The 26882-nt window shown below is 54.3% G+C and overlaps 1 protein-coding gene across 2 annotated transcripts; it reads left to right on the top strand.

Moving 5' to 3' along the window:
* The first annotated feature begins 1059 nt into the window (after window positions 1-1059).
* On the top strand, window positions 1060-26882 carry Syngr1 (synaptogyrin 1). 2 transcript variants are annotated; one of them, XM_021652420.2, is made up of 4 exons: window positions 1060-1225; window positions 17932-18169; window positions 19057-19202; window positions 20594-20891. In XM_021652420.2, the coding sequence occupies exons 1-4, from the start codon at window positions 1127-1129 to the stop codon at window positions 20684-20686; spliced, it is 576 nt and encodes a 191-aa protein (XP_021508095.1). In that variant the 5' UTR covers window positions 1060-1126; the 3' UTR covers window positions 20687-20891. The 2 variants fall into 2 exon arrangements, with proteins under 2 accessions (XP_021508095.1, XP_021508094.1); XM_021652419.2 differs by lacking the exon at window positions 20594-20891 and adding an exon at window positions 23308-26882 and having other exon boundaries at window positions 1062-1225.

Raw genomic sequence — 26882 nt, 5'->3', positions numbered from 1 at the left:
ACTGCATTTATTCACATACAAACATGCAGACAAACACTAATACAAAATAAAGATTTAAAAAAAAAAAAAGTCTTCCTATCCACGAAGTTACAAAGATTTTCTCCTAGAAGTTTCATAGGATCATAGCATAATAGCTGCCTCAAAGATTTCTCATTACAGATGGGTATGGTAACACAGGCCTGAAACTCCGTACCTGGGAGGATTAGAAGTTCAAAATCATCCCCCTCCACATGGTGCGTTCCAGAGGCCAGCCTGGACTACAGGAGACCCTGTCTCAAAAACAAAACAAAACAAAACAGAAAACTACAAATAAAAATGAAACAAACAAACCCCCCCCCCCGGGAGCCCTAAAGTCAAAGTGTGTTCGGATGGGGAAAGATTGGAGACTAGGCTGTATTTACTGACCACCTACTATTTGTGAGGTCTTTGCATATAGACAAACCTTGTCCAGCAGGAGACCACAAACAGGAGCCAATGGAAGAAATAATTACATAATTAATTACTCGATTAAGGGGCAGGAAGCTTAGTGGAAGGAGAAGGGCATTTTTTTTTCTCCAGCTTTTGCCTTCCTTATAGGTGCTTTCAGGTGGGGGTGCGCATGCATGATGTCATTGGTGGAGCAAGGACGCAAGGTGGTTCTGGGGTCCCGAGGAGGCCCTGCAGGTCTCTTAGAGAGGGTCATTGCTGCAACCAGCGATTCAGCGGCGCGTTCAATGAGCCATCTACCGTCAAGAGGAGCCCCTTCCCTCGATTTAGGGCAGGCGTCGAAAGGAAAGAGGCAAACAGATAAATAAATAAACAGACGGATACTATAAACAAACAAACAAATAGCGAGGAGGGTTTCCCGAAGGGCTACTGCTCCCGAAAGCGGGGACCGGTCTGCGCTACGCGCTACTTTGCAAAGAGGTCACCGGGCTGGCGAGGAGCGCGCGGGTCACGGGGACCCCCAGTAGCACGAGCTCCCCGGGAGCGCGCTTCCGAGAGCCGCGCCTGCCGTGTGCGAGCGCCCCCTGGCGGGGGGCCCCCGGCCACGCCAGCCGCGCACAGGGGAGGGGGCGGGGGCGCCGCGCACGCGCACGGGCCGGCGGCGCGCGCCGAGCGGGGGGCGCCGCGCGGTGCAGCCACGATGGAAGGGGGTGCGTACGGAGCGGGCAAAGCCGGGGGCGCCTTCGACCCCTACACCCTGGTGCGGCAGCCGCACACCATCCTGCGCGTCGTGTCTTGGGTAAGGAGCCAGCCAGGCGGGCTGGGGCGCGGGTCGCCGGGGACTGGCGCGACCTCACCTGGCCGGGGCGGCCCTGCCGACGCAGTGGATCCCGGCCGTTCGCCGCTTTCCCGGCCCCTGCCGCCGAGTTCCTCAGCCCCGTCGCCGTGACCTCCAGGCTGCTGTCGCTGCTCTGCAGCTAGCGGCTTGGTTCGCGCGCGTCCGTGGGGACGGAGCCCGAGTCTAAGGCCGATTATGGGGGGCGCGGATCAGGGCGTGGATCTTCTAGCTAGGGCGGCTAGGGCGCACCGCTGCACCTGCCGCGCGAGGTCGGGCCCTGAACCGGGAGCTAGGTTTTGTTTTTTTTTTCCTCTCTCTCACCCTGTACGCTGCGGAGCCCTGAGTCTGGAGCCTGGATACTTGGGTTCCTTCGAGACCCGCATCTGCTTCGCCGCGTGACCTTGGGCCGGGAACCACCCAAGATCAGGGAAACGAGGGATTCAGTTCTGAGCTGGGTGGGGGAACGTCACCTCACCGTCATGCCTCAGTTTCTCGATTTATAGGGGTGGGAGGAGCCTTCTTGAGGCCCCCTTGGGCACTGACATTTTATGAATCCGCAGTACTCCCATCCCCAGCGTACACCTGAGTGGCTGCTAGGTGTTGCCTGGAGAAGGCTCCCTTCCACGCAGTGGAGAGCAGAGAGCTGGGTCTGTTCTCTGTTTTCAGCCCACCTCGTCGATGCCGGACCCCCCGTGCTGGGTGGGGCGCAGCTCAAACCTGGGAGGGTGGGGCAGAAACAGCTTGAAGGGGAGGCTCAGGGGGCTTTGCACCCCAGGGGGAGGAGGCCTGTAGGCTCTGGTGCCCTCTGGGGTTGGCTGGCTTCATGGAGGAGGGTCTTGCCTCTACAGATCTGGGGCCCATTTCCTAGTGTGCTAAGACTGGAAGAACCAGCGTTGGTGACACAGGTCAGGGACCCTTGGTAGCTGTGATTGAAGTCAGCTGTGACCTGGGCTTGCTGAGGTGCCCTTCTTTCTTGGGTTTCAGGGCCATATCAGGATCTGAGATTTATTCTGGTCTTAGGAAATGTTTAAATGTCCTCCTTACAGGGAGCCTTGTTTCTGTTACTCTTTATGGCCATGCAGCCCAGATATATCCGTGAGGGTTTGTGACACCGAATTTATGCATTTTGGCACTCCTCAGCTTGCAGAAGCCCTAGGTAGAGAAGGAACCCTGGGGACACATGCCTGGTCAGATGGGTTGAGTGTGGGCTGCTTCCTCTGACCCCTCTGGAGCCCCTGGCTGGGAGGTGGAGTTGTGGCAAGTGTTGTGAGGGGGCGTGGGTGTTTTCTTGTGCTTGGGTCATTTCTACCGGTGATGGCTTCATTTAGCAAAGCTTTATTGAGTCTGCCAGGCCCGGAGGGAGGGCAGCATGACTCAGGCTCAGCGCTGACGCTCAGGGAGCCCACAGTCCCACTGGGGAGGGAGCCAGGACAGGGGTCTCCCTGCCGTGGAATTGAGGTGCTCCGTGGAGGTGATGTCATATTGATTCTAGTGGGATAGACGTCCGGGTAAAAGGAGGACATGCTCTGCAGGAGGGGGAGAAATTAACTAGGTCTAGCACCCACTCACTGAGCTTGGGAACGGCTCTTTCTGTCACCAGAGGATGGGCTTCTGCTCCAAGGGAGGTGGCAAAGCCAGTAATTTCCATATTGGAAAGGATGTAAAAGGAGATCTGGTCCAACCCCAGCCCAAAGCCCTTTATGGCCTCCCAGCTCGGCGCACACACCCAGATGCCAGGTGCTTTATCCTTTTAGCAACAGCATGTACCATAGGCTGGAGAAAAATGTTGTTAAAATCTAGGTAAAAAGCTTTGATTCTGGGCAGTGGTGGTGCGGGTCTTTGATCCGAGCACACCAGAGGCAGAGGCAGGTGGATCTCCGAGTTCCAGGCCAGCCTGGTCTGCAGAGTGAGTGCCAGGAGAGTTGGAGATACACAGAGAAACCCTATCTCAAAAAAGCAATCAATCAATCAATCAATCAATCAATCAATCAATAACTCGATAAAAAGGGCAGGGGGGCCTTTGAGCAGTGGCCCATGCCTGTAATCTCTGTATTCAGAAGGTAGAGGCAGAAGCCTGGGCAACATGAGACTGTCTAAAAAGAAGATAAAGATTTTTGCCCCTCCACCTGATCATTAAAGTAATACCTGCTGATGATTGGACAGCAACATGGGATACAAAATACCATTGAGGTACACACTTAGAAAGGGTGAAAATGGGACTTGGGGTACGGTCAGGGGTAGATTGCTTGCCCAGCAAGTGTAAGGCCGTGGTCTTCAACCTCAGCCCTGGGTGTGTGTGTCTGAGGGTGGGGAGGAGAAAAGAAAGAACGAGAGAGAGTGGAAAAAGGAAATGGTTTTTTTAGGTGGTGAATTTCATGTTGTGCCGTGTTGCCTCTGTTCCGTCTTTGGGATATAGAGTGGGATATAGAGACATCTTAACACATTCTGGAGTGGGGACCCATCCCTTCTCTCAGCCTTCACGGTTTCCCATCTACTGTGGGGTCTGGCAATCCCAGACTTCCCCACAGAGCTAGGGAGCCCGAGCTGTGAGTCCAAGGTGACTGACTTGTTCGTGTTTGCTTGAATATCCCTGGCTTTAGCGTTGCTAGCCCCAGATTTCCAATCCCCTCGGTCCCATACAAACGGAGACCACTGATACAGGACCCCGCAAAGACGTGCCCCAGCGCCATGAGCACACAGACTTATGGGTCTGTAGAACTGGTAGAGGATGATCTCTTTTTTTTTATTTTTTTTTTTTACTCTGTTGTTTTTTCCGGAAATGGCCTTCAGATCCTTACCATAAGAGCTGCGGGGCCTCGCGCAACCTGGACCTTGTGAATCTTGAGTCCCTGAAGCCTCCTGGCTTCAATGACACAGAAGCAGGGCTTCTCAGAACCCACTGGTTTCTTGACTCTTCCCTGTCGCTCCTTCCCCCCGGGCTGGGCAAGTCTGAGTTGGGACTTTGTCCAGGGCAATTGCAAGCTGTCACCTCCATCTGTTTTTTAACCATTCTCCCCCCACCCCCAATTCTTTTTTAAAAAGACAGAGTCTTATATAGCCCAGGCTGGCCTCAAACTTGATATCTAGCTGAGGATGACCTTGAACCGATTCTCCTGACTGCACCTCCCTCTGGTGCTAGGATTAGAGGTTGTGGCACCACAGCTGATTTCATAAGCAATGGTGGTGGAACTCAGGGCTTTATGTATGCCAGGCAAACCCTCCAGCAACTGAGCTACCTCACATCCTCAGGCCCCTTTTAAATGTTTTAAAAATTTAACTTAGATTTAAAAATATATATTTTATTTTATTATTTTTTTGGTTAGGGTTTCTTTGTGTAAAAGAGCCCTGGCTGTCCTGGACTCACTCTGTAGACCAGGCTGGCCTCCAGCTCACAGAGATCCACCTGCCTCTGCCTCTCAGGTGGGGATTAAGGGCATGTGCCACCACTGACTGCCTGGCTCATTTAATTTTTTTATGTGTATATGTGAACATTTGTGCAGGGGACTGGGGAGAACAAAAGAGACCATCTGAAACCTGGAGCTGGAATTTGGGGCATTGTGAACCTCCTTACTAGGGTGCTGGGAACTGAATACAGGCCCTCTGGAAGAACAGCACTTGCTCTTAACTGTAGAGCCGTCTCTCCGGCACCTTGCACTTTTTGGTGATAGTTGTCGTTGAGACAGGGTTTCTCTGCGCAGCCCTGGGGGCTGACCTGGAACTTGCTCCGTGGATCCGCTTGCCTTTGTTTCCTGTGTGCTGGGATTAAAGGCACACCTTGGCTGCTTTTTTTTAAAAGATTAATTTCTATTTATGTATATGTGTGTGTGTGTGTGTGTGTGTGTTTGTGTGTGCATGCCATGTGAGTGTCCGAGCTCACAGAGACCAGAAGACGGCATCCAATATCCTGCGGTTGGAGTTACAGGCCGTCTTATGTGTGTGATGGGAACTGAACTCAGGTTTTCCGGAAGAGCAGTGAGTGATCCACTTACCACTACTTACCACTGAGCCATCTTTCCAGCCCCATTTTTTTTTTTCTCTCTCTCTCTCTCTGGCTTTTCAAGACAAGGTTTCTCTGTGTAGCCTTGGCTGTCCTGGACTCACTTTGTAGACCAAGCTGGCCTTGAACTCGCAGAGATCTGCTTGCTTCTGCCTCCCAAGTGCTGGGATTACAGGTGTGTGCCGCTGCCCTCGGCTTCTAGCCCCAGTTTTTAACTTTAGTTTGAGAGAGGGTCATCATGTATAAACCCCAGGATGTCCTTGAACTTCTGATTTTCTTGTCTCCCAAGTACAAGGATGATAGATGTACAGTCCATTTTTATCCCAGGTGCTGGGATAAGTGAGTGAGTCCTTACCCCCATGACCTAGAGGAGCAAAACTGAGCCTGGGGAAAAAAGAACAAAGGCCAGGAAGGCAGAGGGAAGAAGCCAGAAGCGGAGGGAGGAGGGGACAGGCAGATAAAGAGGTGGTTGGAGAAGCCAGGCTTGGAAGCCAGACCTGAAAAACCTGCTTCCTGAAGGGAGAGAAGCAGGGCACAGGGCAAGCCTGTGGCAGTCTCCTTTAGCCCTGATTGGCTGTGTGGCCGGAGCAAAATGTTCTGTGAGCCTCAGTTTCCCCATTTGTTACGTAGGAGGACATTGGCGTAGATATTATTTATTTTATTTTATAGTATGAATGTTTTTGCCTGTATGTACGTTTACACGCCACTTTATGCCTGGTGTCTGTGGAGGTAGGAGAAGATATCTGATCCTCTGAAACTGGAGTTAGGCCTGGTTGTGAGCCACCATGTAGGTGCTGGGAACTGAACCTGGGTCCTCTGCAAGAGCAAATGGTGCTCAACCACTGGGCCATCTCTCCAGCGCCAAGGTATGCCCATTTTTAAAGAAGCCATGCAAAAGCTGGGCGTGGTTGCACACACTGGTCATCCCAACACTTGGGAGGCAGAGGCAGGTGGATCTCTATGAGTTTGAGGCCAGCCTGGTCTACAGAGTGAGTTCTAGTAGGACAGCCAAAGGTACACACAGAGAAACCCTGTCTTGAAAAACCAAAAGAAGAAGCAGCAGCAGCAGCAGCAGTAGCAATGCCAAAAGGCTTAGTCAGTGAGGTGCTTCCTGTACAAGCTGAAGGATCTGGGTTTGGATTCCTAGCACCCTTGAGAAAACCAGATGTAGTAGCTTGTATCTGTATCCCAGCACTGGGGGTGGGCAGATACAGGCAAGTCCCTGGAGCTCTGCCAGCCAAATCAATGACTTGCAGGGTCACTGAGAGACCCTGCCTCACAAATAAGGTGGAGAGCAATAGCGGAGGACACCCTGTGCTGACCTCTGGCCTCCACATGTATGCACACACACAAACACTGCAGCGGGCCGGGGGTGGAGGGGAGGAGGCTCGTTGGCACACACACATGAGAAGAGCAGAATGTTGCTGGAGCTTGGCAGGGTGGTCATACTGCCTGGGTTCCGGGAGAACTTTCTTTTCCAGGCGTGGAGTTTGGCTCTCTCCTCTGTTGAGGAGGCAGGAGCAGGGGAAGTGACTTAGGGGAAGAGGTGTTTTGGCTGGTACAGTCCCAGGCCGTCTGTAGAGGCTGGGACCATGAAGGAAACCCAACCAGCCAGATTTCTCAACTAACCTGCAGTCACAGAGCAAGCGGACACGGCCTGCACACTGGGTCTTCAGCCCCTCCATCCTTCCTGAAGTCCCAATCTGTGACCTTATGTAAATTGCACTGTAACCTGGTTTGTCCTCCTAATCCTTGGACTCTCAAGCTGCTCAGTGAGGGCTGTTTTCTTCCCACCTTCTCTTTGTCAGGCCTGAGGTGGGCCGGCTCAGGGTCCTCCTGTCTATTCAAGCAAGTTTTAGGCCCTCCTCCAGCTTCAACTGCACAGCCACCCTGAGACTTCCCTTCCCTTCTGGCTGTCCAGTTCCAGGGTGATTCCCCTGGCCTCACACACCTTCCCTGGTCTGTGGCGCTTCAGTGCTGGTCGCTGTGCCTGCTTCTGTTCTTGTCTGTCTGATTGTTTTCACACCTCAGCCCCCTTCCTCCGTCGTCTCATTCTTATCTGACACAGCCACTAGCCAACCCTAAGCCATGTGCCTCCTCAGCTCCTGTCCAGTTGTCCTTGGCCCCCTTGTGTGTCCTCTCCCCTGAGTCCCATGATCTCAGACCTGGACCTCTGAGCCACAGGCCCTCCCCATGACCCTCATCCCCAGATGCTTTGGCTCCTCAGTAGTTGTGTGTCCCTGGTCAGCCACCTCCACAGCTAGGTTAAATCCATCCAGTCCCCTACACTGCCCTTCCTGGGCCAGCTCCCTGTTTGGTGGCTCAGGCTCCTGGATATTGTCCCTGTCACATGCTCAAGTTCCTGTGTCTGCATCTGTGTCTGGAGCATCTTCTCTCACTCCTCTTGTCATTCCCCCTACCCCCCACCCCCACCCCCCAGGTTCCCCTCTCTGCTCTTGGCCCTTTCCCTTTTTCAGCTTTGGAAGCCACTCCCTCCCATTTCCCCAGTCCCTTGTAGGGCTAAGTGTGCTCAGTCTAGTATAGTACTCAGCAGACTCCGTCCCTTCTTGTCTCTGCCTCCAGTCAGGCTCATCCATGACCTTCACATTGCCAAGTCCCGTGGCTGATTGTTATGAATGGATCTCTACCGGTACCTGGCTGGCATCGGGGGCCTCTGGATGCCCTTCCACTGAGTCCAGATGCATAGGATGTGGACTCCCTGTCCTCGCATTTAACCTGTACTCTGAGGGTGTTTTGGATACCTGCTCCAGGCAATGGAGGATTCCACACAAATGAGGGAAAGATGGCCCAGAATCCAGTTAATATATGGTGGAGAACCAGGAGGAGATGTGTACCCTGGCTTGAAGAAAGGGAGGTGACACGAGAGTTAGCAGGATGAGAAGCAACCAGGAAGAAGGAGCTGATGGCATAGGCTGAGAGGCATAGCAGATCTGAGTGGCGCCATGTAAGCCTTGGGGACAGGGAATCTGTCAGACCCCCAGTGCCGGTGCTTCTTGGGAGGACTCTACACTTTGGGTGTGTGAGGTGGGACTTGTCCTCGTCTGCCTCTTTGTTTTACTGCAACTGTCATCTCCCCTGTGAAGCCTTCCCTGGGTCCCCCAGCTTACTCCCATACTCCCCACTGCCCTTGTACACTGGGCCGATGGCTGAGACTTGGCAAAGCTGCAACCTCTTCCATTTTGAGCATTTCCAGAGGGGAGCCAGGGCTAGGAGAAACGGTGGTGTTAGGCTGGGGTGCATCATCTGACAAGGTGAGAGCCAGCAGCTGAGTGGTGGACTCTGTCCTCATTGGCTGAGGGACTCCAGAGCCTCTGTTGTTCCATCTCTGAAATGGATTCGCCTCTCTGGGTGGGCTGGGTGCTTATGTCCAGCTATGATAAGCTCTGATGCGACAGAGGACACTTCTCCAGGTAGTAACTGCACCTCACTTCCTCCTTCCTTCCAAAGGGGGCAGAGGTGGTGCTGATTGAGGGTGTTGGCCAATCAAGGCAGCCCTCTGGGTCTCAGTCTTCCCCTTCCTGGTGAGGCTTGGGGTCTCCATGTTTTGTGTTTTCATGGCTTCAGGAGGAGGAAGTTTGCTAACATCTCAGCACCCAATGAAATCTGGCTCCTGTGCCCAGCCAGCCAGCACCCTCCCCCTCCCCAAATGCCAGGACCACATGAGAACAGCCTATGTGAAGATTACCAACTAATCCCCAAAGGCCACATCCAAGGCTACAGGGAGAAGAGGCCCAGGCTCTCCAGGCAGATGAGCTGCTGCTGGGAGCTGTCACGCGTCCCTGCGCTGGCTTCTCCGCTTCCCTCACATGATCTTGTGGGCCTTGGACCTGTCTGTAGTAGAGCCCTTGGCAGCCTGACTCATCTCAGCATGGTTGCCTGTCCCGGGCACAGGAGGCAGGACCGGGGTTAGGGAGGGGGCTGCATCCGCTCAGAGGCTGGCTGGAAGCCAGGTTCAGCTCACCGTAGGTTGGGAGAATAAGCGCTTTACTCTCAGTGGCGTGCACGGTACCTCCAGCCAGGGTTACTGAGAAGTTCTCTCCTTGAACTCTGTACTGCCTGTGCCTGTCTGACTGGCTCCTGTTCCCCTCCTGGCCTCTCCCGACCTTCCTGCTGGGTGCTGGGAGACTGAGCCCAACAATTGAGCTATAGGGAAGAACTTATATAAGCACGTTATCAAGGACACTGATTGGAAGCTGCCCTGGATCCGAGAGTCCTGTCTGGAGGGCTGCCTGGGGCGGCTCAGACTCAGAGGAGCCGGCCTTCTTGGGACAATCTGGGGAAAGTTAGGTATCCCAGGCCAAGGAACAGCCAAGGGCATAGGCCTTAAGATTTCATTGCCTCAGAGGGTAAGCTTGGTAAGGAGCCAGAGGAAGAGGGTAAGGGCCCCAGTGGGAAGGGTGACTTCACCTCCTGGGTAAATGAGTGTCTGTTTAGTAGGGGACTGACTGACATGCCTTGACTTAGGGTTAAAGAAAGCCTGGTGTGTCATTGGCTGAAGAGCTGTGGAGGTGGCCTGGACCCGGGGTGGTAACGCGAAGCGTTACAGAGTTCTGTGGGGAAGCTGAAGTAACAGGCCAAATGGCCAGATTGGTTGGGGGTGAGGCCTAGGACCCTGTGTGTGGTTGAGTGGTTGATGGGGGTCTTGGGGGAAGAAGCTAAGGATAAGACACTTGCTTGACTCAGAGATGTGCTGGGAGATGAACAGGGTATTTGAGGTGAGTGATACCTGGCTAGCTGCTGTCTGGAGCTTGATTAGAGAAGGCAGTGAGGTGGGGAGCAGGCTGCCTAGCTGCCTGAGCCAAGGGTGGGGACCAGGCTCCTCCCAGCCACCTGGCTTAGGAATCATTGTCTGTGCAGGGCCAGAGGAAAGTGTGGGGTTGGGAGCTTGCAGGGCATGGGTGTGGCCTTACAGGGTGCTGACTATAGTTTATCTGGGTAAACGTGACATTTATCTAAAGACCTTTCCGGACCAGTGTGGTGGCACATGCCTGTAGTCTGATATTCAGGAGGTTGAGTCAGGGGGACTGTTGTGAGTTCAGTGCCAGCCTGAGCTACATAAGCAGGTACCAGACTAGCTAAGGCCTTGTCTCAAAAAGAAAAAATAAAGCTTGTGTGTGTGTGTGTGTGTGTGTGTGTAAATATGTCAATTGGATAAGAGTACTTGCTGCTCTTCTGGAGGATCCAACCAAGTTCATTTCCCAGCAGTCATTATAGGTGGCTCACTACAACTGCCTGGAACTCCTGTTCCCTGGGATCCAAAGTTCTCTTCAGGCCTCCTTGGGCGCCTACACACACATGGCACTCACTCACACAGGCACACACGCAAACAAAAATAGATCTAAACATAAGGAAAGTTTTATTTAAAAAAGAGGAAAGGAAAAAAAAACAAAACACCCCACCGTTAATGCCTAGAGCTTCTGGAGTTGCTGAGGCTGTCGTGTGCTGGCTGGAGGATGGGGTCGGGGAAGGGAGATGATCTTAGAGCCCGCGGTTGGCGCAGGCACAGGCCTCCTGGCTCTGTCCTCTCTGCTGGCCATTTGGTCCCTTAGGGGATGGGTAGGTTGCACAGGGCTGTCGTGGTGCCCTGGAACTGGGGTCTGGAATCTTCCCCTTTTGGAAGCAGCTGCAAACAGGGTGCTGGCTCTGGATCTGCCCTGGAGTGCTCTGAAGGGGCAGAGGCCATGCCCCTGCCTCCTGCTGAACCTCAGCCTCCCTACTGGGTAACCGCTACTTTGTTGGGATGCGTGTCTCGGTGACTACTGGTGGCCAGTCTGTAAGGTAATTTCTGTCTGGCCCTCTGGGGCCGCAGGTGGCTCAGGGTCTCGTGGGGGACAAACATTAAACATCCCAACCTATGGGAAGAGGGAGGGAGAGCCACCAAGAAGGAAGTATCCGGAAGGTCGTCGGGGTCACCACATCCTAAGAGTGTCTCTAAAAGTGAGAAGGCATTGTCTCGCTCCTGTTAGATGGAAAAAGGAAGGAAAGGAACAGCATGTGCAGAATTTTGCAGCACCCTGCCTACCTCCATCCTTAACCCCCCAATGGCTGACCAGGACACAGGGGTCACAGAGGCTCAGGACTTCTGGGGTGACTGGTTCTCTGTACCTCCGTATTTAGCAGGCCAGCATCCTTAAATTCTCCTCTGATCTGATCGTCCTTCTGGCTTGCTGCAGAGTTGGCCACGGGTCTACATCAAGCACCATCTGGGATCTGTTTCTAAAGACAGGCTGGATGGATTCACAAGATGGAGTCACCCACAGGACGGGTGGAAACATGGCAGAGGCCTGCTGTTTACCTGGGTTTTTTTCTTTCTACTTTCCTTATTGTATTTATTCAGGGGTGCCTGCCACATCAACGCGTGGCGATCAGAGGACAGCTTTCAATTCTGTCCTTCCACTAGGATCCAGGGATTAAACTCGGGCTTTGGCAACAAGCATGCCTTTCCCAGCTGAGCTCCTCCTCACCATTTTTACCAGCTATTTGGGAGAAGGGGGTTCCTTCTGAGCCTACTGCTGTCAGGCGGCCCCCTTGTCTTGTCCTGCTATCTGGGTCCTCTGCTGTTTCTGGTCCCTGGTTCTGCCTGTGAGGACCTTTCTCCCTGCCCCACAGCATAGTTAAAACCGCAATGTATTTTCCCCAGTGTCCTGGCTGCCACTGGATCCATATACAGTTTCCTTCTGGTTTAGTTTCCGGTTCTCCGGTGTCTGCTTACGCTTCTCTGTGGGTTCTCTGCAGTCTCTGCAGATCTGGCCTTAATGAGCTACCCAGGGAGGCTGCCTGGCACAGGGCATCTGCTTTGGATTGAGGGAGCCTGGCATGGCAGTGCTGGCTCCACCTCAGCCTGGGAGACCTAGTCAGTCCGCAGTGGAATGAGTGTGTCAGTCAGCGTACACCTCAGCGCGCACTGTAGACCCTTCCTCTCCCCATGTCTGCGAGAGGCAGAGCAGCAGACACTTGAGACTCTGTCCCCTGCTCTGGGGCTTCCAGAGAAACTGAGGAGAAACTAGAGCATTGCTACATGTGAGGAGCCCTGTAGGGAGCTCTGGAGACCTGTAGACACTGGTTGTAGGTCCTTGGAGACAAGTTTGTCCATCTGTAGGCTCGTGGGCCTGCAGGGTGTATGGTGTTTTCAGGCGCATACCCCGCAGTCACTGTCCAGTTCGGTGTTCTTTCGCTGTGTGGGATCTGGGCAGATCCTGCAGGCTGCATTCCACTGCAGTCCTCGCTCCCGCAGTTTGCTCCTGGCTCTTTCCAGCCCAGACACCACAGGAGCTCCCTGCAGTCCCTCTCGGAGCTGTCCAGCTACTTCTTTGCAAACTCAGGTTAGATCAGGTTGCTCAGCTGCTTCTGAGTCTGCCTTGGCTCCTGGACCCACCCTGACCCCATAGGTCAAGCGCCCAGCCTTTGCCTACCTTGGTGACCTTAATTCTCAGATGTCTTCCTCTGGCTGTGAGTCACCCTCAGCTTCCCTGGCCTCCCTCTTAACACAATGAACTTATTTGTACCCTAGGGTCTTTGTACTTATGGCTCTTCCCGGGGCCATCATTTTCGAGATACTTGATTGATTCAGGGACTTTGCTGCAGCCTGGCTTAATGGTCACTTTGTCAGAGGTCCACCTGCCCACCACAGTCTGTCTCCTTCTGTGCTGCTTAATGCTTCTTCGTGGTACATTTCACGTCCGTACCTGTCTCCTTGAGCGTGAGCAGGGACCTTGCCTGCCTCGTCATTTGGTGTAGGTGCACATACGGGTTGCTCAGGAATTGCTGTTGAATGACTTAAACACTCAGCTCCAGGAAGAGGCCTCCCAGGCCCCACCCCACTGCAGTGTACCCTGAAATCTGTGTACCCATGAAGTCTGTGACCTCTCCCTGCCCCTGTCACAGAGACCAGTGTCACGTTTGGGGTGTGACCTGTGCTAGGAAGTCTCCAAGGAAGAAGACCTAGGAAGAAGCCTAGGGCAGGGAAAGGAAAGGAGGAAGCACATTGCTGAGGGGGAGCAGAGCCCCCAGAAATGAATGGGGCTGGTGCCCAGTTGGCCTCTGTACCTAGAAACTCAGGAGGTATCCATATGGTAGAGAGGAACCCCAAAAGGGACCTGGGGCTATGTTGGAGGGAGCAGGACCAGTGAGAATGGTGCTGTGATTCAGAGCCTGGCCTTATCACCCAGCTCAGTCAGAATCCTGTGCTCATTGCACCCAAAAACACAGTCCATCGGGCCTGTGTCCCACCCGTCACTAATGACTGCTGCAACTCTTACCCTCCCTCCCACTCCTGCATCATCTCCTTGGTCCACATCCATTCTCTCTGCTTCCTTTTCTCTGCCTGGATTATGTGTGTCCCAGGTCCCAGCACAGCTGGCTCCTTCCCAGACCATCTCCAAGGGCCTGTCTTCAGGACCCTTCCCTTCCCTTTGCATCCTCTTGACCTTCTCCACAACCTGGACCTCCTGTCACCCTGGGCACCATTCCCCTTTTGTACATCAGTCCAATACCTGTGACACTCACTTGGGTCATTTCTCCCCTGCCTCCACGGGCTTGCCATGTATGGCCTTCATCTCTCAAAGTACATCCGGAGCCCTGGGCTGTTGTTGTTCCCCTTGAGTTTGAGTTCAGAGAGGTGAAATTGCACAGCTAAAGTTGCTAGCTAGACCCAAGGCAAGCAGGATTCTCTGAACAGATTTGTCCCCCCACAGGGTCATTCCCCACAGGAAGGGCCTAGTGTACTCAATACCCATTTCTGCAAGGTTCCAGGCACGAAGAAGCCTACAGTCTGTGCTGAGTGCCTGACCGAAGCCGGAGCCTGCTGCTGCTGCGGGGCCACAAGCCGCCCTGTTCCTGTCCTTCTGAGGGTGTTTTGATCTTGCTCCTCACCCTCCTGGGGACACATGTCTCCAGCATTTTTTTCCTGGTCTCTCCAAGGACTCTCTGCCCAGCTCCCTTTAGACACTCAGCCTTAATGGTTCCTCTTCAGTTTCCCTAAGGCCCAGATTTCCGCCTGCCTGCTTCTCCGCCCCCCTCCCCAACTCACTCCAGCTCCTCCTTCCAGCCTTTGGGGAGCCCATTTTCCTTGCTTTTGAGAAGTGGGGCCTGCTCTTGTCAGCTCCTGCTGCAGTGGTGTATTTTCTGGCCACAGGAAGCAAGCATCTGAGCATGCAGCTCTCGGGCAGTGTTGCTCAAGAGAGGCCTCTGTCATTGTTTCTTCTTGCCCATAGCCTCCAGGGAAGGAAAGCAACCTGAAAGGCCCTCTTTCTTACTCCTGAGGCATGCCTGGCTCTTGGTGTGCAAACCTCCCCACGCAGGGAGCTTAGTATTGTTTTATTTTTTTTAAGTGCCAGGCTAGCTAGCACCTAACCTACCAATGACCTACATCCCCTGTGTATATGTGTGTATTTAGGAGTGTGCCGCAGCCCCCAGGGGGAAGTTAGTTTTTCGGAGTTGTTTCTCTCCTTCCATCTTTATGTGGGGCCTGGGAATCGAACTCAGGTCACCGAGCTTGAGCTGCAAGCACTTTTATCCACTGAGCTCTCTCACCAGAAGATAATTTTTCTAGAAGACCATAATCTCCCTTTAGTGTCCTGAGGCAGCCGTCTCAAAGCCCCTTCTTTCTCTTCTCGGGAAAAATGTGCACAAATCCTCTGAGTGCAGCTTTCCCTGTCTTCTGTATCTTGCAGTGCTCCGCACCCTTCAGTGTCTTGTGAAAAGTGCAGCTTCTTCATGGAGATGCACATGAAAGCATTCAAACATCCCAGGACACAGGGGCCCCAGGCGATGTCACGAGGCAGCAGCTGAATGGAACCACTGTCATATGATGGTGTAGATATTCAAGAAGACAAGAAAACTGTGAATGGTCCTCAGAGTTCCCTCCTAATCCACCTCACCCCTTCCTTCCTCCTCCTCCTGGGTGTCAGCTGTGGCAGGGACCATGCCTGGTTAATACTGAGGTGATAGTTCTTTATAGAAAAATGAAAAAAGGGGCTGAGGAGATAACTCATCAGTCAAGAGCGCTGGATGCTCTTCTGGAAGCCAACAGTTCAAATCTCAGCACCCATGTGGTGGCTCACAGCCATCTGTGTGGTGACTTCAATCCCAGGGGGAATCTGATGCCCTCTTCTGGCCTCTGTGCTGCACAGACAAACATCCCTACACATAAAATTTAAAAAAAAAAAAAAACTTTTTTTTTTTTTTTTTTGAGACAGGTTTTCACTGTGTTAACCTTGGCTGTCTGGACTCACTTTGTAGACCAGGCTGGCCTGGAACTCACAGCGATCTGCCTACCTCTGCCTCCCCGAGTGCTAGGATTACAAGTGTGCGCCACTGTGCCCTGCTAAAAAATATTTTTAAATAAATGGAAAGTAGGAGCTGAGGAGACGGCTCAGTTGGTAAGTCCTTGCTATGCAGGCCCGAGGACCTGCCTTCCATCCCTCCTTAGTATTCATCTGAAAGCCGGGCACAGTGTCGAGAGCCTGTTCTAGTAGTGATGGGCGGGCAGAGACGGAGGGTCTCAGAGGCTCGCTATATCCAGTCCATCTAGCTGGATCAGTGGGCTCCGAGTTTAGTGAGAGATCTTGTCTCTATGAGTAAGGTGAAAGCTGGGTGTGGTGGTGGCGCACGAGTTCAAGGCCAGCCTGGTCTACAAAGACAGTCCAGGACAGCCAGGGCTCTCAGAGAAACCCTGTCTCAGGGGAGGGGGGGGGTAAGGTGAAGACTCTGGATATTGATTTCTAGCTTTTACATACATACATGTATGTACACACAGAGATGCAAAGCAATGTTGGGTGGGAATGGACAGCAGCAGTTCCTCCAGCTTCCACCTTCAGCTCGCCTGAGGCCACACTTGGGTGCTAAGCCTTCTTTAGTGTCTTTCTGAGATCTGACCTTTCCCCATCCACACATGGTTTTCCTGGGAGAAGAGCAGCCCAAGGAGGAAGCGTGAAGGTGAGAGGCAGGTCTCCTGTGTTTGGGCCCCATTCCTGTCACTTATCAGTTGTGCAACTTCAGGCACATTCATTCATAGCAGCACCTTTAACAGCCCCACCTACAAAACGCTAGTGGAACGGACATATTAGCTAGCCGCTGCCACAGAATAAATTGCCCCCAAACTGACGGCCTTAAAACAGCGGCCGTGTGTTACCTCGGTTTGTGGGGGTCAGGAAACTTCTAGTCTCTGACACAAGGCACAGTGTCAACCAGGGCTGTGGTCTCGTGTGATGGCTCTACTGTGGGTACATCACTTTCAAGTTCCCTAGTGGGCTGCTAATGGAGGCCTTCAGCTCCCTTCAGGCTGCCAGCCAGAGACTCTTCTCCACCCCTTGTGGGTATCTGTGATGCAGCTTCAGACACAGCAGTCGGCTTCCAGGAGAGCAGATGGGACAGGAGACCAGAGAGTAGTAAACAGTCCCTTAGCCCTTAAATGATCCTTTCATCACGTCACACTTAACAGATGGACTTTGGTCACATCTTCCCCAGGTGTTCCTTCATCTCCCTTCTCCTGAGCCCTCTCTTCCCAACAAGTTCTTACCTTCGAATCTTTGCTCATTCTATTTATTTATGTGTGCGTGCATTTGTAGGTAGAGCGTATGTTTATGTATGCTATGTGAGTGCAGTACCCACAGAGGCCAGAAGGGGGCATCAGACCCGCGCCCCCCAAAAAAGCTGGACTTACAGATAGTTGTGAGCCACTGGAAATGGATGCTGGAAACTGAACCCAGGCCCTCTGGAAGAAGAGCAGACTCTTAACTGCTTGCCATCTCTCCAGCACTGTCTTTGCGTAGGTTGCTTGCATGAGCGAGGTAGGGGCTTATGTACTTGGCCAGATGCAGTCCATCAGTCCCACACTGTGAGGAAGACGGCTGCCCTTCCTCCAGCAGTCATGGCCACCTGTAGCTCCTCAGAGCCGGTGGGCCCTCATGAGTACATACGCTTTTTTTGTTTGTTTGTTTTTCAAGACAGGGTTTCCCTGTGTAGCTTTGGCTGTCTTGGACTTGCTTGGTAAACCAGGCTGTTCTTGAACTCCCAGAGATCTGCCTGCCTCTGCCTCCCTGAGTGCTGGCTGCCACGCCCAGCTTTTTTATTTATTTATTTATTTTTTGAGTCCAGGCACTTTCGAACCACATTTTGTCTATTAGAAGCAGGTCACCAGGTCAGTGACTGTAGGGTGTGCCAGCAAGACGTAGGGTCCCTATGGGTTGAGCCAGCTGTCCGTCCAGCCAAAGTGAACAGGCTTGGCTATGGCTGTAAGTGAAGTGGCTCCTGGGATACACCGGGCAGGACTGTCACCTGGGGTAGGACCAGAACTCTTGGGCTAGCCCAGAATAGCCCCAGGCATTTCAGAGAGGCACACAGTACCGAGTCGGGCAGGTGACAGGAATGGTAGTTGACCTGGACAGGGGAGCGGAAGGTTTATGAGTGAGGAGGACCCGAGTTCCCTAGTCTGGGGTCCCAGTCAGCCCTGGGACCCTTGGTGTCAGGTGGTGGGACGGTATTAGGAAGTGGTTGATGCTGCCTGCGCTGTGTGGCCTCAAGTAAGTGGCCCTCCCAGTCTGGGCCTTCTGCGTGATACCTACCTGCCTCGTGTTCACAGTGAGCCAGGCTACTGCTGACAGGGGAGGGGAGCTTCCCTGTGCTCATGCCTGTTCCCCTTCGCCTGCAGGTTTTCTCCATTGTGGTCTTCGGCTCCATCGTGAATGAGGGCTACCTCAACAACCCGGAGGAGGAGGAGGAGTTCTGCATCTACAACCGCAACCCCAATGCCTGCGGCTACGGCGTGACCGTGGGCGTGCTGGCCTTCCTCACCTGCCTGCTGTACCTGGCCCTGGATGTGTATTTCCCGCAGATCAGCAGCGTGAAGGACCGCAAGAAGGCCGTGCTGTCCGACATCGGCGTCTCGGGTGAGCCTGCCTCCGGGTACCCCTTAACCGCGTGCTGAGAACTCTCCTCCCCACCCTTCCCTGAAGCGCAGGTAGTGAAGCGACAGGCTAGGGGCCGTGGTTGACAAGGGGAGCGGCTTAAGTCAGCTCTGGTCTTGGTGTCCTTCTGCCCCCCTCCCTGGGGAGCCTGGAATCCCCTCTTCCCTTGATCCCGGGCAGGAATGCCACCCTTTGCCAGTGTCCCACCCTTGGGAGTCCCCGAATCAGCCTGGCGGGCGCTTTTAGTATGATTAGGACCGTGGCCCCTGCTTCCAGGCCTGAGGCCCCCTTGGCCTTCTGGAACGAATGAACTAGGGCTAGATGAATGCTCCCTCCTTTCATGGAGTCCCCAGCAGCTCGTCTTGGGCAGGCTGGTGCATGCTTCCTCCATCCATACACAGAAGGCCTTGTCACCTTCACCCAGCCCACACATCAGCTTCAGAGGAAGCTCCATTTAGGGGGGCCTCTAGAAGCTGCCCATAGGGGGGAAGTGAAGGTCCAGCCTGGGCAGCCACTATTGTCCTCTCCCAGCCCCCTCCCCCAGTTCTCTAGAAGTCTCAGCAGGGTCCCTGCATCCTGTTCCATGCATTAGCAGCTGGCCTTCCAGACCTAGCCACGTTTTTACCTTCCGCCCTGTACTCCAGGCCCTTTGAGTCCACTTGTCTTTGACCTGCCCTCTTTGTGGTCTCCCTGACCTCAACTCTGTCCTTCCAAATCTGGCTCCTTCTCTCTGCTCTATCCCCTTGCCCGTTATTTGTGGGTCAGGGAGCATGGAATCACACTTTTGCACTGTCCCCCTATTCCTTGGTGCCCTGTTTTCTCCCCCTTTCTCTATGTACATCACTGACATCCGGCCCTGGGCACCCCAGCCTTCTGGGCCTTCTTCTGGTTCGTGGGTTTCTGCTTCCTGGCCAACCAGTGGCAAGTCTCCAAGCCCAAGGACAACCCTCTGAACGAAGGGACGGACGCGGCCCGGGCTGCCATCGCCTTCTCTTTCTTCTCCATCTTCACTTGGGTGAGTACAGTGCCCATAGAGTCCCAGCCAAGCCCAAGCGAAGGCCTGTTGAGTAGACAGGCTGAGCGAACCCTGCTTCCTGGAGGGAACCTTGCTCCAGCACCACCTGCAGCCTCCCTGAGCAAGGCAAGCCCTTGCCTGGCTGTGGAGCAGCTTTCCTGAGAGTGGGGCGTGGACATCACAGTGTAGCGCAGGCTGGCCTTGAGCTCAGGAGCCTCCTGCCTCAGCCTCCACGGGCATCCGCCAAAGCCGTTGCTGCTCTGTTTTCAGGGAGGTCTCCCGACTCCAGCGGAAAGCTTCCTATTGGCTCTGCTTTCCAAACAGGGAAACTGGGGCTCAGTCCCTTAGCAGTGGGCTTATTTATTTATTTTGTGTCTTTTTAAGGAATTTTACTTTTAGGCTGGGCAGTGGTGGCCACGAGTTTAATCCCAGCACTCTGGAGGCTGGTGGATCTCTGAGTTCAAGGCCAGCCTGGTCTACAGAGTGAGTTCTAGGGCAGCCAGGGCTACACAGAGAAACCCTGTCTCAAACAAACAGAATAAAACAAAAAAACCTTGGATATGGAGGAGAGTGTACCTAGGGGTCCAACATGCTGGAGCCTGTTCTTTTCAGGGCTAGCCCAAGGTCTCAAGGACTCCGAATGCCATAGCCAGGCTAGCCCCTCTGCATGGGTCTATTCATGTCTGTTTCCTCCTTTCCTAATCTCCCTCCTGTGGAGAGGTTGGGGTCTCAGCGGCTCCCTCTTCTCTTCTCCCACTGCTCTGGCTAGAGGTCCGTGTACTTCAACCCTTGAGCTGCACACGGTGGGCTTTCCCTGCCCCCACTCTTCTTTCAGTGACCTCCCCTCCCCTCCCCTCTCCTCCCCCCTCCTCTCCCCTCCCCTCATTTTTTTTTCTTTTGAGACAGGATTTCTCTGTGTAGCCTTGGCTGGCATAGACTCACTTTGTAGACCAGGCTGGCCTCAAACTCACAGAGATCCCAGAGTACTGGGATTACAGGAGTGCACCACTGTGCCCGGCTCAACTTCCCTTTTATTTTGAGGACCCCAACAGCCATCTGGGTCACTCTGCATACCCCCGTATTGAGAGATAGGGTTTTGAGGTTCAGGGCCCAGAGGTGAGCCATGGTCACCGTATAGTTCTTGATATTCTTCAGGACTGGGCAGGAAGATCAAGATGACCCCAGGGGATCTCGTTTGGGAAGAAGGTACCCCAAAAGTAGGATGTCCCCCATCCCTGCCTCTGGCTGAGATGGCTGGGGCCGACAGGAACACAGTGATTGGCCTGAGAACCAACACCTGGCAGACTGGTGCTGCTGCCCACAGCCGGCCTTCCTGAGGCAGCTCTGCCCTTCCGCCTCCTCAGTGGCCTCACCCCTGCTCTCTCCGGCAGAGCCTGACTGCAGCCCTGGCCGTGCGCAGATTCAAGGAGCTTACCTTCCAGGAGGAGTACAACACTCTGTTCCCTGCCTCGGCACAACCGTAGCCTCCGAAGGACAGGGACCCCACACCCCAGCAGGCCCATTTGCAGGAGTGGCCCAGGACTGGAGACGCCTGACCACTAGGGCAGGAGGGACGGGATGAGGCTAGCTGGAGGAGTGAGCTGTGGCTCACCACTGCCCCTCCATGCTGTATTGCTTCCTTTGTTTCTTCTTTGCATGTGTTCCTTCAGTAAATGTTTATTGAGCAGCTGTTCTGTGCCTGTGTGGATTAGACAGGTCCCTGGCCCCAGGAGCCTATTAGCTGGGGAGGGATTGATAGCCAAGCTTCCACAAAGTGGGGTGGGCCGTCAGAAGGTCTGAAGTGCCTTATGGAAGGGGCTGAGCTATGGACATTGATAACCTGTCCATTATTGTAGTGTGAAAGGACAGATTGTCGTCTTCCTGGGCTGGCTGCCTTCAGAGGGCTGGCCTGGAGTGCTAGAGGATCTCTGGCCTGGCTCAGTTCTCCTGTGCTGTGTGACCAAGAGCAAATTCTTGCTCTTCTCTGAGTCTCGTTCAGTTTTCCCAGCCTGACTGATAATGGATCAACTTCTTCAGGCAGCTGAGTAGGTTGAACGAACAAGGGCCAGTACAGGACTTGGCACAAGGATGCTCAATAGATATCAGTTCTGTTGTTCATTTGTTCATTCACTCATTAACTTCATTCATTCATTCACTCATTCATGCATGCATGCATGCCTTGGGGTCAGATGCATCTCCATAAGCCCTCCTCGGGGAGTAAATACTTGTTCTTGCCCTTGGAGTAAATACTTGTTCTGCCAAAAGACTTTGGCCTCCAGATACTCAGTGCCTCCTTCGGGCCTCCAGAGCCTATGCTCATAGTCTCTGCAGGGCATGCCGCTGCCTTCCTGTAGCTGGGTGCAGAGTGAGGCTGCAGGCATTGGAGGCATGCAAGTGCAGACAGCCTGCTGCCCGATGAGGTGCCATATGGAGTGCAGGTCCCAGAGAGCTGGGCACGATCCCTCAGCCTCCTCTCTATGGCTCTGCTGGGCCATGTCCTTCTCTTTTCCTATACGTGGCCTCTTGTACTGGCTGGCCATGGGGGGCATTGACATAGGGACAGGAACTAAACTAGTTTCAGGCACAGTCTCAAGAGCCTCTAGTGCAGTGGTTCTCAATGTTCCTAATGCTGTGACCCTTTAATACAGTTCCTCATGCTGTGGTGACCCCAACCACAAAAGTTTTTTGTTTGTTTGAGACAGGATTTCTCTGGGTAGTGTTGGCTGTCCTGGACTCACTTTGTAGACCAGGCCTGCCTCTACCTCCCAAGTGCTGGGATCAAAGGAGTGTGCCACCATGCCCAGGCCCATAAAGTTATTTCGTTGCTACTTCATAACTGTCATTTTACAACTGTTATAAATCGTAATGTAAATATCTGATAAGCAGGATCTCTGATAGGCAGACCCCAAAGGGGTCATGACCCACAGGTTGAGGACTGTTGCTCTAGCAGGAGGCCTCTCCTTGGGAAGTCTGTGGAAGTCATTGCTCCAGCCTCCTGCCTCTGTGCAGGCATCATGAAGTCAGGGGGGCGGGGGAGTAGGGAGAGCTTGGTCTTTAAGTCTCTCGAGGAATCATACTGTTTGTTTCCTGCCCACTAACCACAGCCCCAGAGAGCCCTGACCCTTCCTCAGGCCCTCCCAGGCCAGGACCCCGATGTCTAGGGCTGAGTTTCAGCACTCTTTGCCATGGATCCCCCTCCACTCTGCCTTCCTCTTCCCAGCCGTGACGTAAGAGTGGGGGCTAGAAAGGTCTAGGGAAGGCTTTCTCTGCGAATTACAGATTTGGTGCGCCCTTTAGCTCTCCATGGTCAGCAGCATCGTCCTCTCTCTGCATGCGGCAGCCAGACTTTTCCCTGACTGTGTGCTGAGAGAAACTGGACCCAGCATGGCTCCAGCAGTCACGGTTCTGAGAGGTCCTGCGGTTCTGAAACATGCTCTGCTGCTTAGTTCTGTCCCCAAACTTGTCTGACCGAGCATCGCAGCTGGAATTCACTTCGGCGACAAGTGATTTCAATTCCAAATAGTAATGAGGTAAAACAAGTCCCCAAGGCTGGAGAGGTGGCGTGGGGCCTGCATAGTGGCTCTGGGTGTCTTCATTGATCTAGGCGTCTTCAGTCCCCGTCTCTTACCCATCCTCCACCCCAGTGTGTTTTAGCAACTAAAGCTCCAGCTATCACTTCTGCTTTTCAGGCATTAGATCAGAGAGTGGGAAGAACATGGCTGTGTGTCGTGGGCTCGAGACTGTGCACCGCTACACACAGAAACAGAAAGATGGCTCTTAGGTATTGGGAAGAGTTCTCTATAGGCAGCCTTTTCCCCCAGTTCATATAACAACCCTGTGGACGCAGTTGGGAGCAGGTTGTGGGTCTTTGGGCCATCTTAACCCTCCAAAGCAGAGCGGTCGTGGGGCCGGGGACTTCTGAGGCTCTCTAAGGCTGACCGGCCGGCTCTGTGAACATTCCTTCCCCTCAGTCAGGCTTGGGGCTTGGAACATCTGTAACCTTCTGCAGTCTGTCAGCTAACCTCTACTAACCCAATACTCTTGTCTGTCTCTCCCCTAACCACCACCCCTGACCTGTCCTCGCCCCCACCTGCCCCCATCCCAGGCGGGCCAGGCTGTGCTGGCGTTCCAGCGGTACCAGATTGGCGCCGACTCGGCCCTCTTCTCCCAGGACTACATGGATCCCAGCCAGGACTCCAGCATGCCTTACGCGCCCTACGTTGAGCCCAGCGCTGGGCAGGATCCTGCTGGCATGGGTGGCACCTACCAGCATCCAGCCAACGCCTTCGATGCTGAGCCCCAGGGCTACCAGTCGCAGGGCTACTGAGCACCTCCCCTCCCCCCCGCCGGGTGGTGGTGACAGTGACCGCCTAACCCTGCTGCTGCCCTTCTATCCTAGCTCCCCTCCCTCACACCCTGCTCCCTCCCAGGTGACCCTGCTAGTACCTGCTCAGCCTCCCGGGTGACTTCACTGAGGCCCAGTGCAGTTGGGGGGGGGGTGTCAGGGAGCCAGGCTGGGTGTGTCCACATGTGTGTGCAAGTGTGTACCCAGCAGGGATCTAGAGGGTGGGGCCCAGGGGTTATGGTCATTCATTGTGTCTTTGAGCATTCACTGAGCACCTACTGTATACCAGGCCTTGCTCAACTGGGGAGGGAGAGAGAGAGAGAGATAGGGGAAAGGTGGGACAGGTGGACAGGAAGTTTGACTGCAAGGGAGCTCAGCCACGTGTTGAGTGTGGTCAGTCAGAGGAGGCGGGCCGTCATCCCCAGAATCCTTGATAGACAACCGTCCTCCTTGGACTGCCGGAGCTATCCCTATCTTACGGGTGAGGAAACTGAGAGGTCAGGGTACCTTGTCCAAGGTCGGCCAAGGGGCCGATGTTGAGGCCACATCAAGATGAGCCACAGCTTCTGCCAGCCTTCTCCTCATTTCCTGTCCCTACACCCAGGCTGTGCCACTCAGTGTTACTCTAACTGGGGCGGGCTGGTGGGTGGGGGCAGCGCTTTAAGACCTGAGTCCCGTGAGACACCATGATTTGGCTCAAGCCAAGGTCCGCTTCTGCCTCAGTTGCTTTCCTCCATGCGGGTCCTCTCCTCAGTTTTGGTCTTCTCCTAGAGGGCCCCCCCAAGCTGCCCTTGTCCCCCTTGTTTTGTTCCATACTCAACATGTCCCACAAGGAACTCTTTCGGGGTTGCCAGAACCCCCCCTCTTTGCGGTTTCCCAAAGGAGTGGTGGCCACCCCTGCCTCTTGGAGGGCTCACTGAGCCTCCGCTCAGGGCTGGGTAGACAGGAGGCCGGGAGGGGTGGAGACTGGCCCAAGGTCCCAGCGAGCAAGCGGTAGGGCTGGCCTTGCTGCCTACTTTTATTGGCTCCAAGCACCCAGCGAGTGGCTGCGCCCTTGCCACCACCTGGGACACTGTCCTCTCTCTGCTTGTCTGGGTGAGCAAGGGTTCAGGGCTGAGCAGTGGGGGGCCAGGCCAGGAGCTTTGAATTACAGGGTCCGTTTGAGCACCGCAGCCACGGGTCACACTACCCACCAGATGACGCACAGTGAGACACTACAGAGGGGTCTCAGAGAGACCTCGGACTGCAGGAAAGAGAATAGCAGGTTGTCTCAAAGGCAGAAAGGAAAGTGGGTGGGGCCTAAGCGGACAGCCGGGAGGCATTTCCACACTAGGTGCTTCCCTTCCTGTGACAGAGGGAACCCGGAGGGAGGCTGTCTGTGCCATCCTAAGGTACACCAGCTGCTTCCTTGGGAAGCAGGGCAGTGCGCTGTGGGTCAGCGTCAACAGTGCGTGTCCCCACCACCTCATCCCATGCTCCACAGGATGTTCCCAGGCAGGTTTGCTCTTCCGGTACCCACGCTGGTGTGGCGTCGCCCAGGGTGTCCGTCCTCAAGGAGACTGGAACGCACATAGGCACAGGGCCCAATACGGTGGGAAACATGGCTTGAGTGCCGGCCTGGGGAAAGACAGTTGGAGGGGCAGGAGCGTCAGAGGCCTAGAAGGAGCACTGCCACCCCCTGAGCAGAAGGGGAAGCTGAGGCAAACTAGAAAGGGAAATAGAACTTTCCCAGTCCTCAGAACCGGGAGCATGAAGAGTTAGCATTGGAAATTGGATCCAAAACTGGGGACACCAGGTTTGCTTGGGACCCTCAGTGTTGGGAGAGGGTCCAAGGTGGCTGAGTGACAGCTGGCTGTTGCTAACTTCCATTTTCCACACCTGGGAAGAGGCTCCGTGTACAGCCCCGCGCCCCCCCCAGGTGACCCAAGTGGGAACAGCTTGGGCAATGTGTGACTTAACCCATACCAGACCGGAGGGGAGACCGTGGCTACAGGCGTGTTTGTGCGTCACCAAGAGGCTGTGAAAAGTCCTGGGTTTTGCTACTCCAGACTCAGAGCCTTCCCTTCTGGTGGGCACTAGAGACCCGAGGACCGCCCATCTGTTTCTCCCTGGATGGCAACAGGCAGCTGGTGATGTTAGGCAGAGGGCAGGGTGCTGGTTAAACTCTGCCCAGCCTTGGGCATCTATCCTCTTCCTCATCCTCAGGCTGGGGAAGTGTATAGGACCAGGAGGAGCTGAGCTGCTGGGACCTCAGCCTCTCCCCTCGCTCCAGGTGCGTGCCGCCATCAAGGTCGTGATATCAGACAGCCTGGCGAGAGGCCTGAGGAGGATTTGTGTGCGACCCAGGCTTCTGATGGAGAGGGTTTAGGAGGGGCCGTACCCCCATGGCCAGAGCACTCCGGGTTAGCTTCCCCTTCCCGTTGCCTCTGCTTCCCTCCCACACTCTCCTTGGAGAGGGTCCCCCACATCTGGGTCCTATGGAATGGGGGTTCCCTTTTCCCATCAAGCACAAAAGAAGGTCTAGGAAACTTGGGTTCCACACGAGTTTAGAGCTGCAGGGGTCTTTGGGAGAATCATATCTCATCGAAGGTCAAGCACAGAGTGAGAGTGGGAGCCCTGTCTTCTGCCTTCTGAGGTGACCTGTCCTGTGCAGTCGCAGGCCATCTCGCCTGGGTGGCACCTGATCCACCTGGGATGTAGCAACCAAGGGGCTCGTTCTCAGGGGACTGGCACCAGTCTCTGCTCCATCTGCCCCTAACAATTCTTGATCTTCAAAGACTTGGGGTTCCAGGCTTTTCTCATGTAACCAAGAGCTCCCCCTTGTCACCCCTGGGGCGCCTCTAATAACCTTTGACCCATAAGCCCTTTCATCTCTAAAGAGTGTGAGCAGGAGTCCCCAGAGTTTATGGAGGAGGGACTGGACTGGCCATCTCCCAGTGCTACCCCTGACCTGATACTCCCGCCCCCCTGGTGCCCACAGCTCTTGTCTGGGTGCCCCGGCCCCTCCCGCAGCGTTACTGCCTGTGTATAGTATAAATATATATATTTTCTATATATAAGATGTATAATATAAGGCTCCACAATATATCTGTGAGTGTGTATGTGTGAGAGCGCGTGTGCGTGTGTGTGTGTGCGTGTGCGTGAGTGCGTGCAGTGACGGGCGGCCCCCAACTTGGGCCCTGCTCTAGACCCTCCCCCACCTGGTTAAGCCTCTCCAGAGTGGATCCAGTGGCCCCGTGGCATCCTCCTTTATGACATCCATCCATCTGTGGTGAACCAAGTGAAGGTGGTGACTTCTGGTGACATAGTAATAAAGTGAAGACTCCAACACGCCA

The sequence above is a fragment of the Meriones unguiculatus genome, chromosome 8, assembly GCF_030254825.1.
Source record: "Meriones unguiculatus strain TT.TT164.6M chromosome 8, Bangor_MerUng_6.1, whole genome shotgun sequence".
NCBI lineage: Eukaryota > Metazoa > Chordata > Mammalia > Rodentia > Muridae > Meriones > Meriones unguiculatus.
Note: the sequence above shows the minus strand (reverse complement) of the source record. Positions and strands in the feature narration are given on the sequence as shown.

Coding starts and splice junctions, on each gene's coding strand:
- Syngr1 (XM_021652419.2), top strand. CDS start 1,127: ATGGAAGGGGGTGCGTACGGAGCGGGCAAAGCCGGGGGCGCCTTCGAC. Junction 1,226..17,931: donor TCCTGCGCGTCGTGTCTTGG/GTAAGGAGCCAG, acceptor CTTCGCCTGCAG/GTTTTCTCCATTGTGGTCTT. Junction 18,170..19,056: donor GTCCGACATCGGCGTCTCGG/GTGAGCCTGCCT, acceptor TGGGCACCCCAG/CCTTCTGGGCCTTCTTCTGG.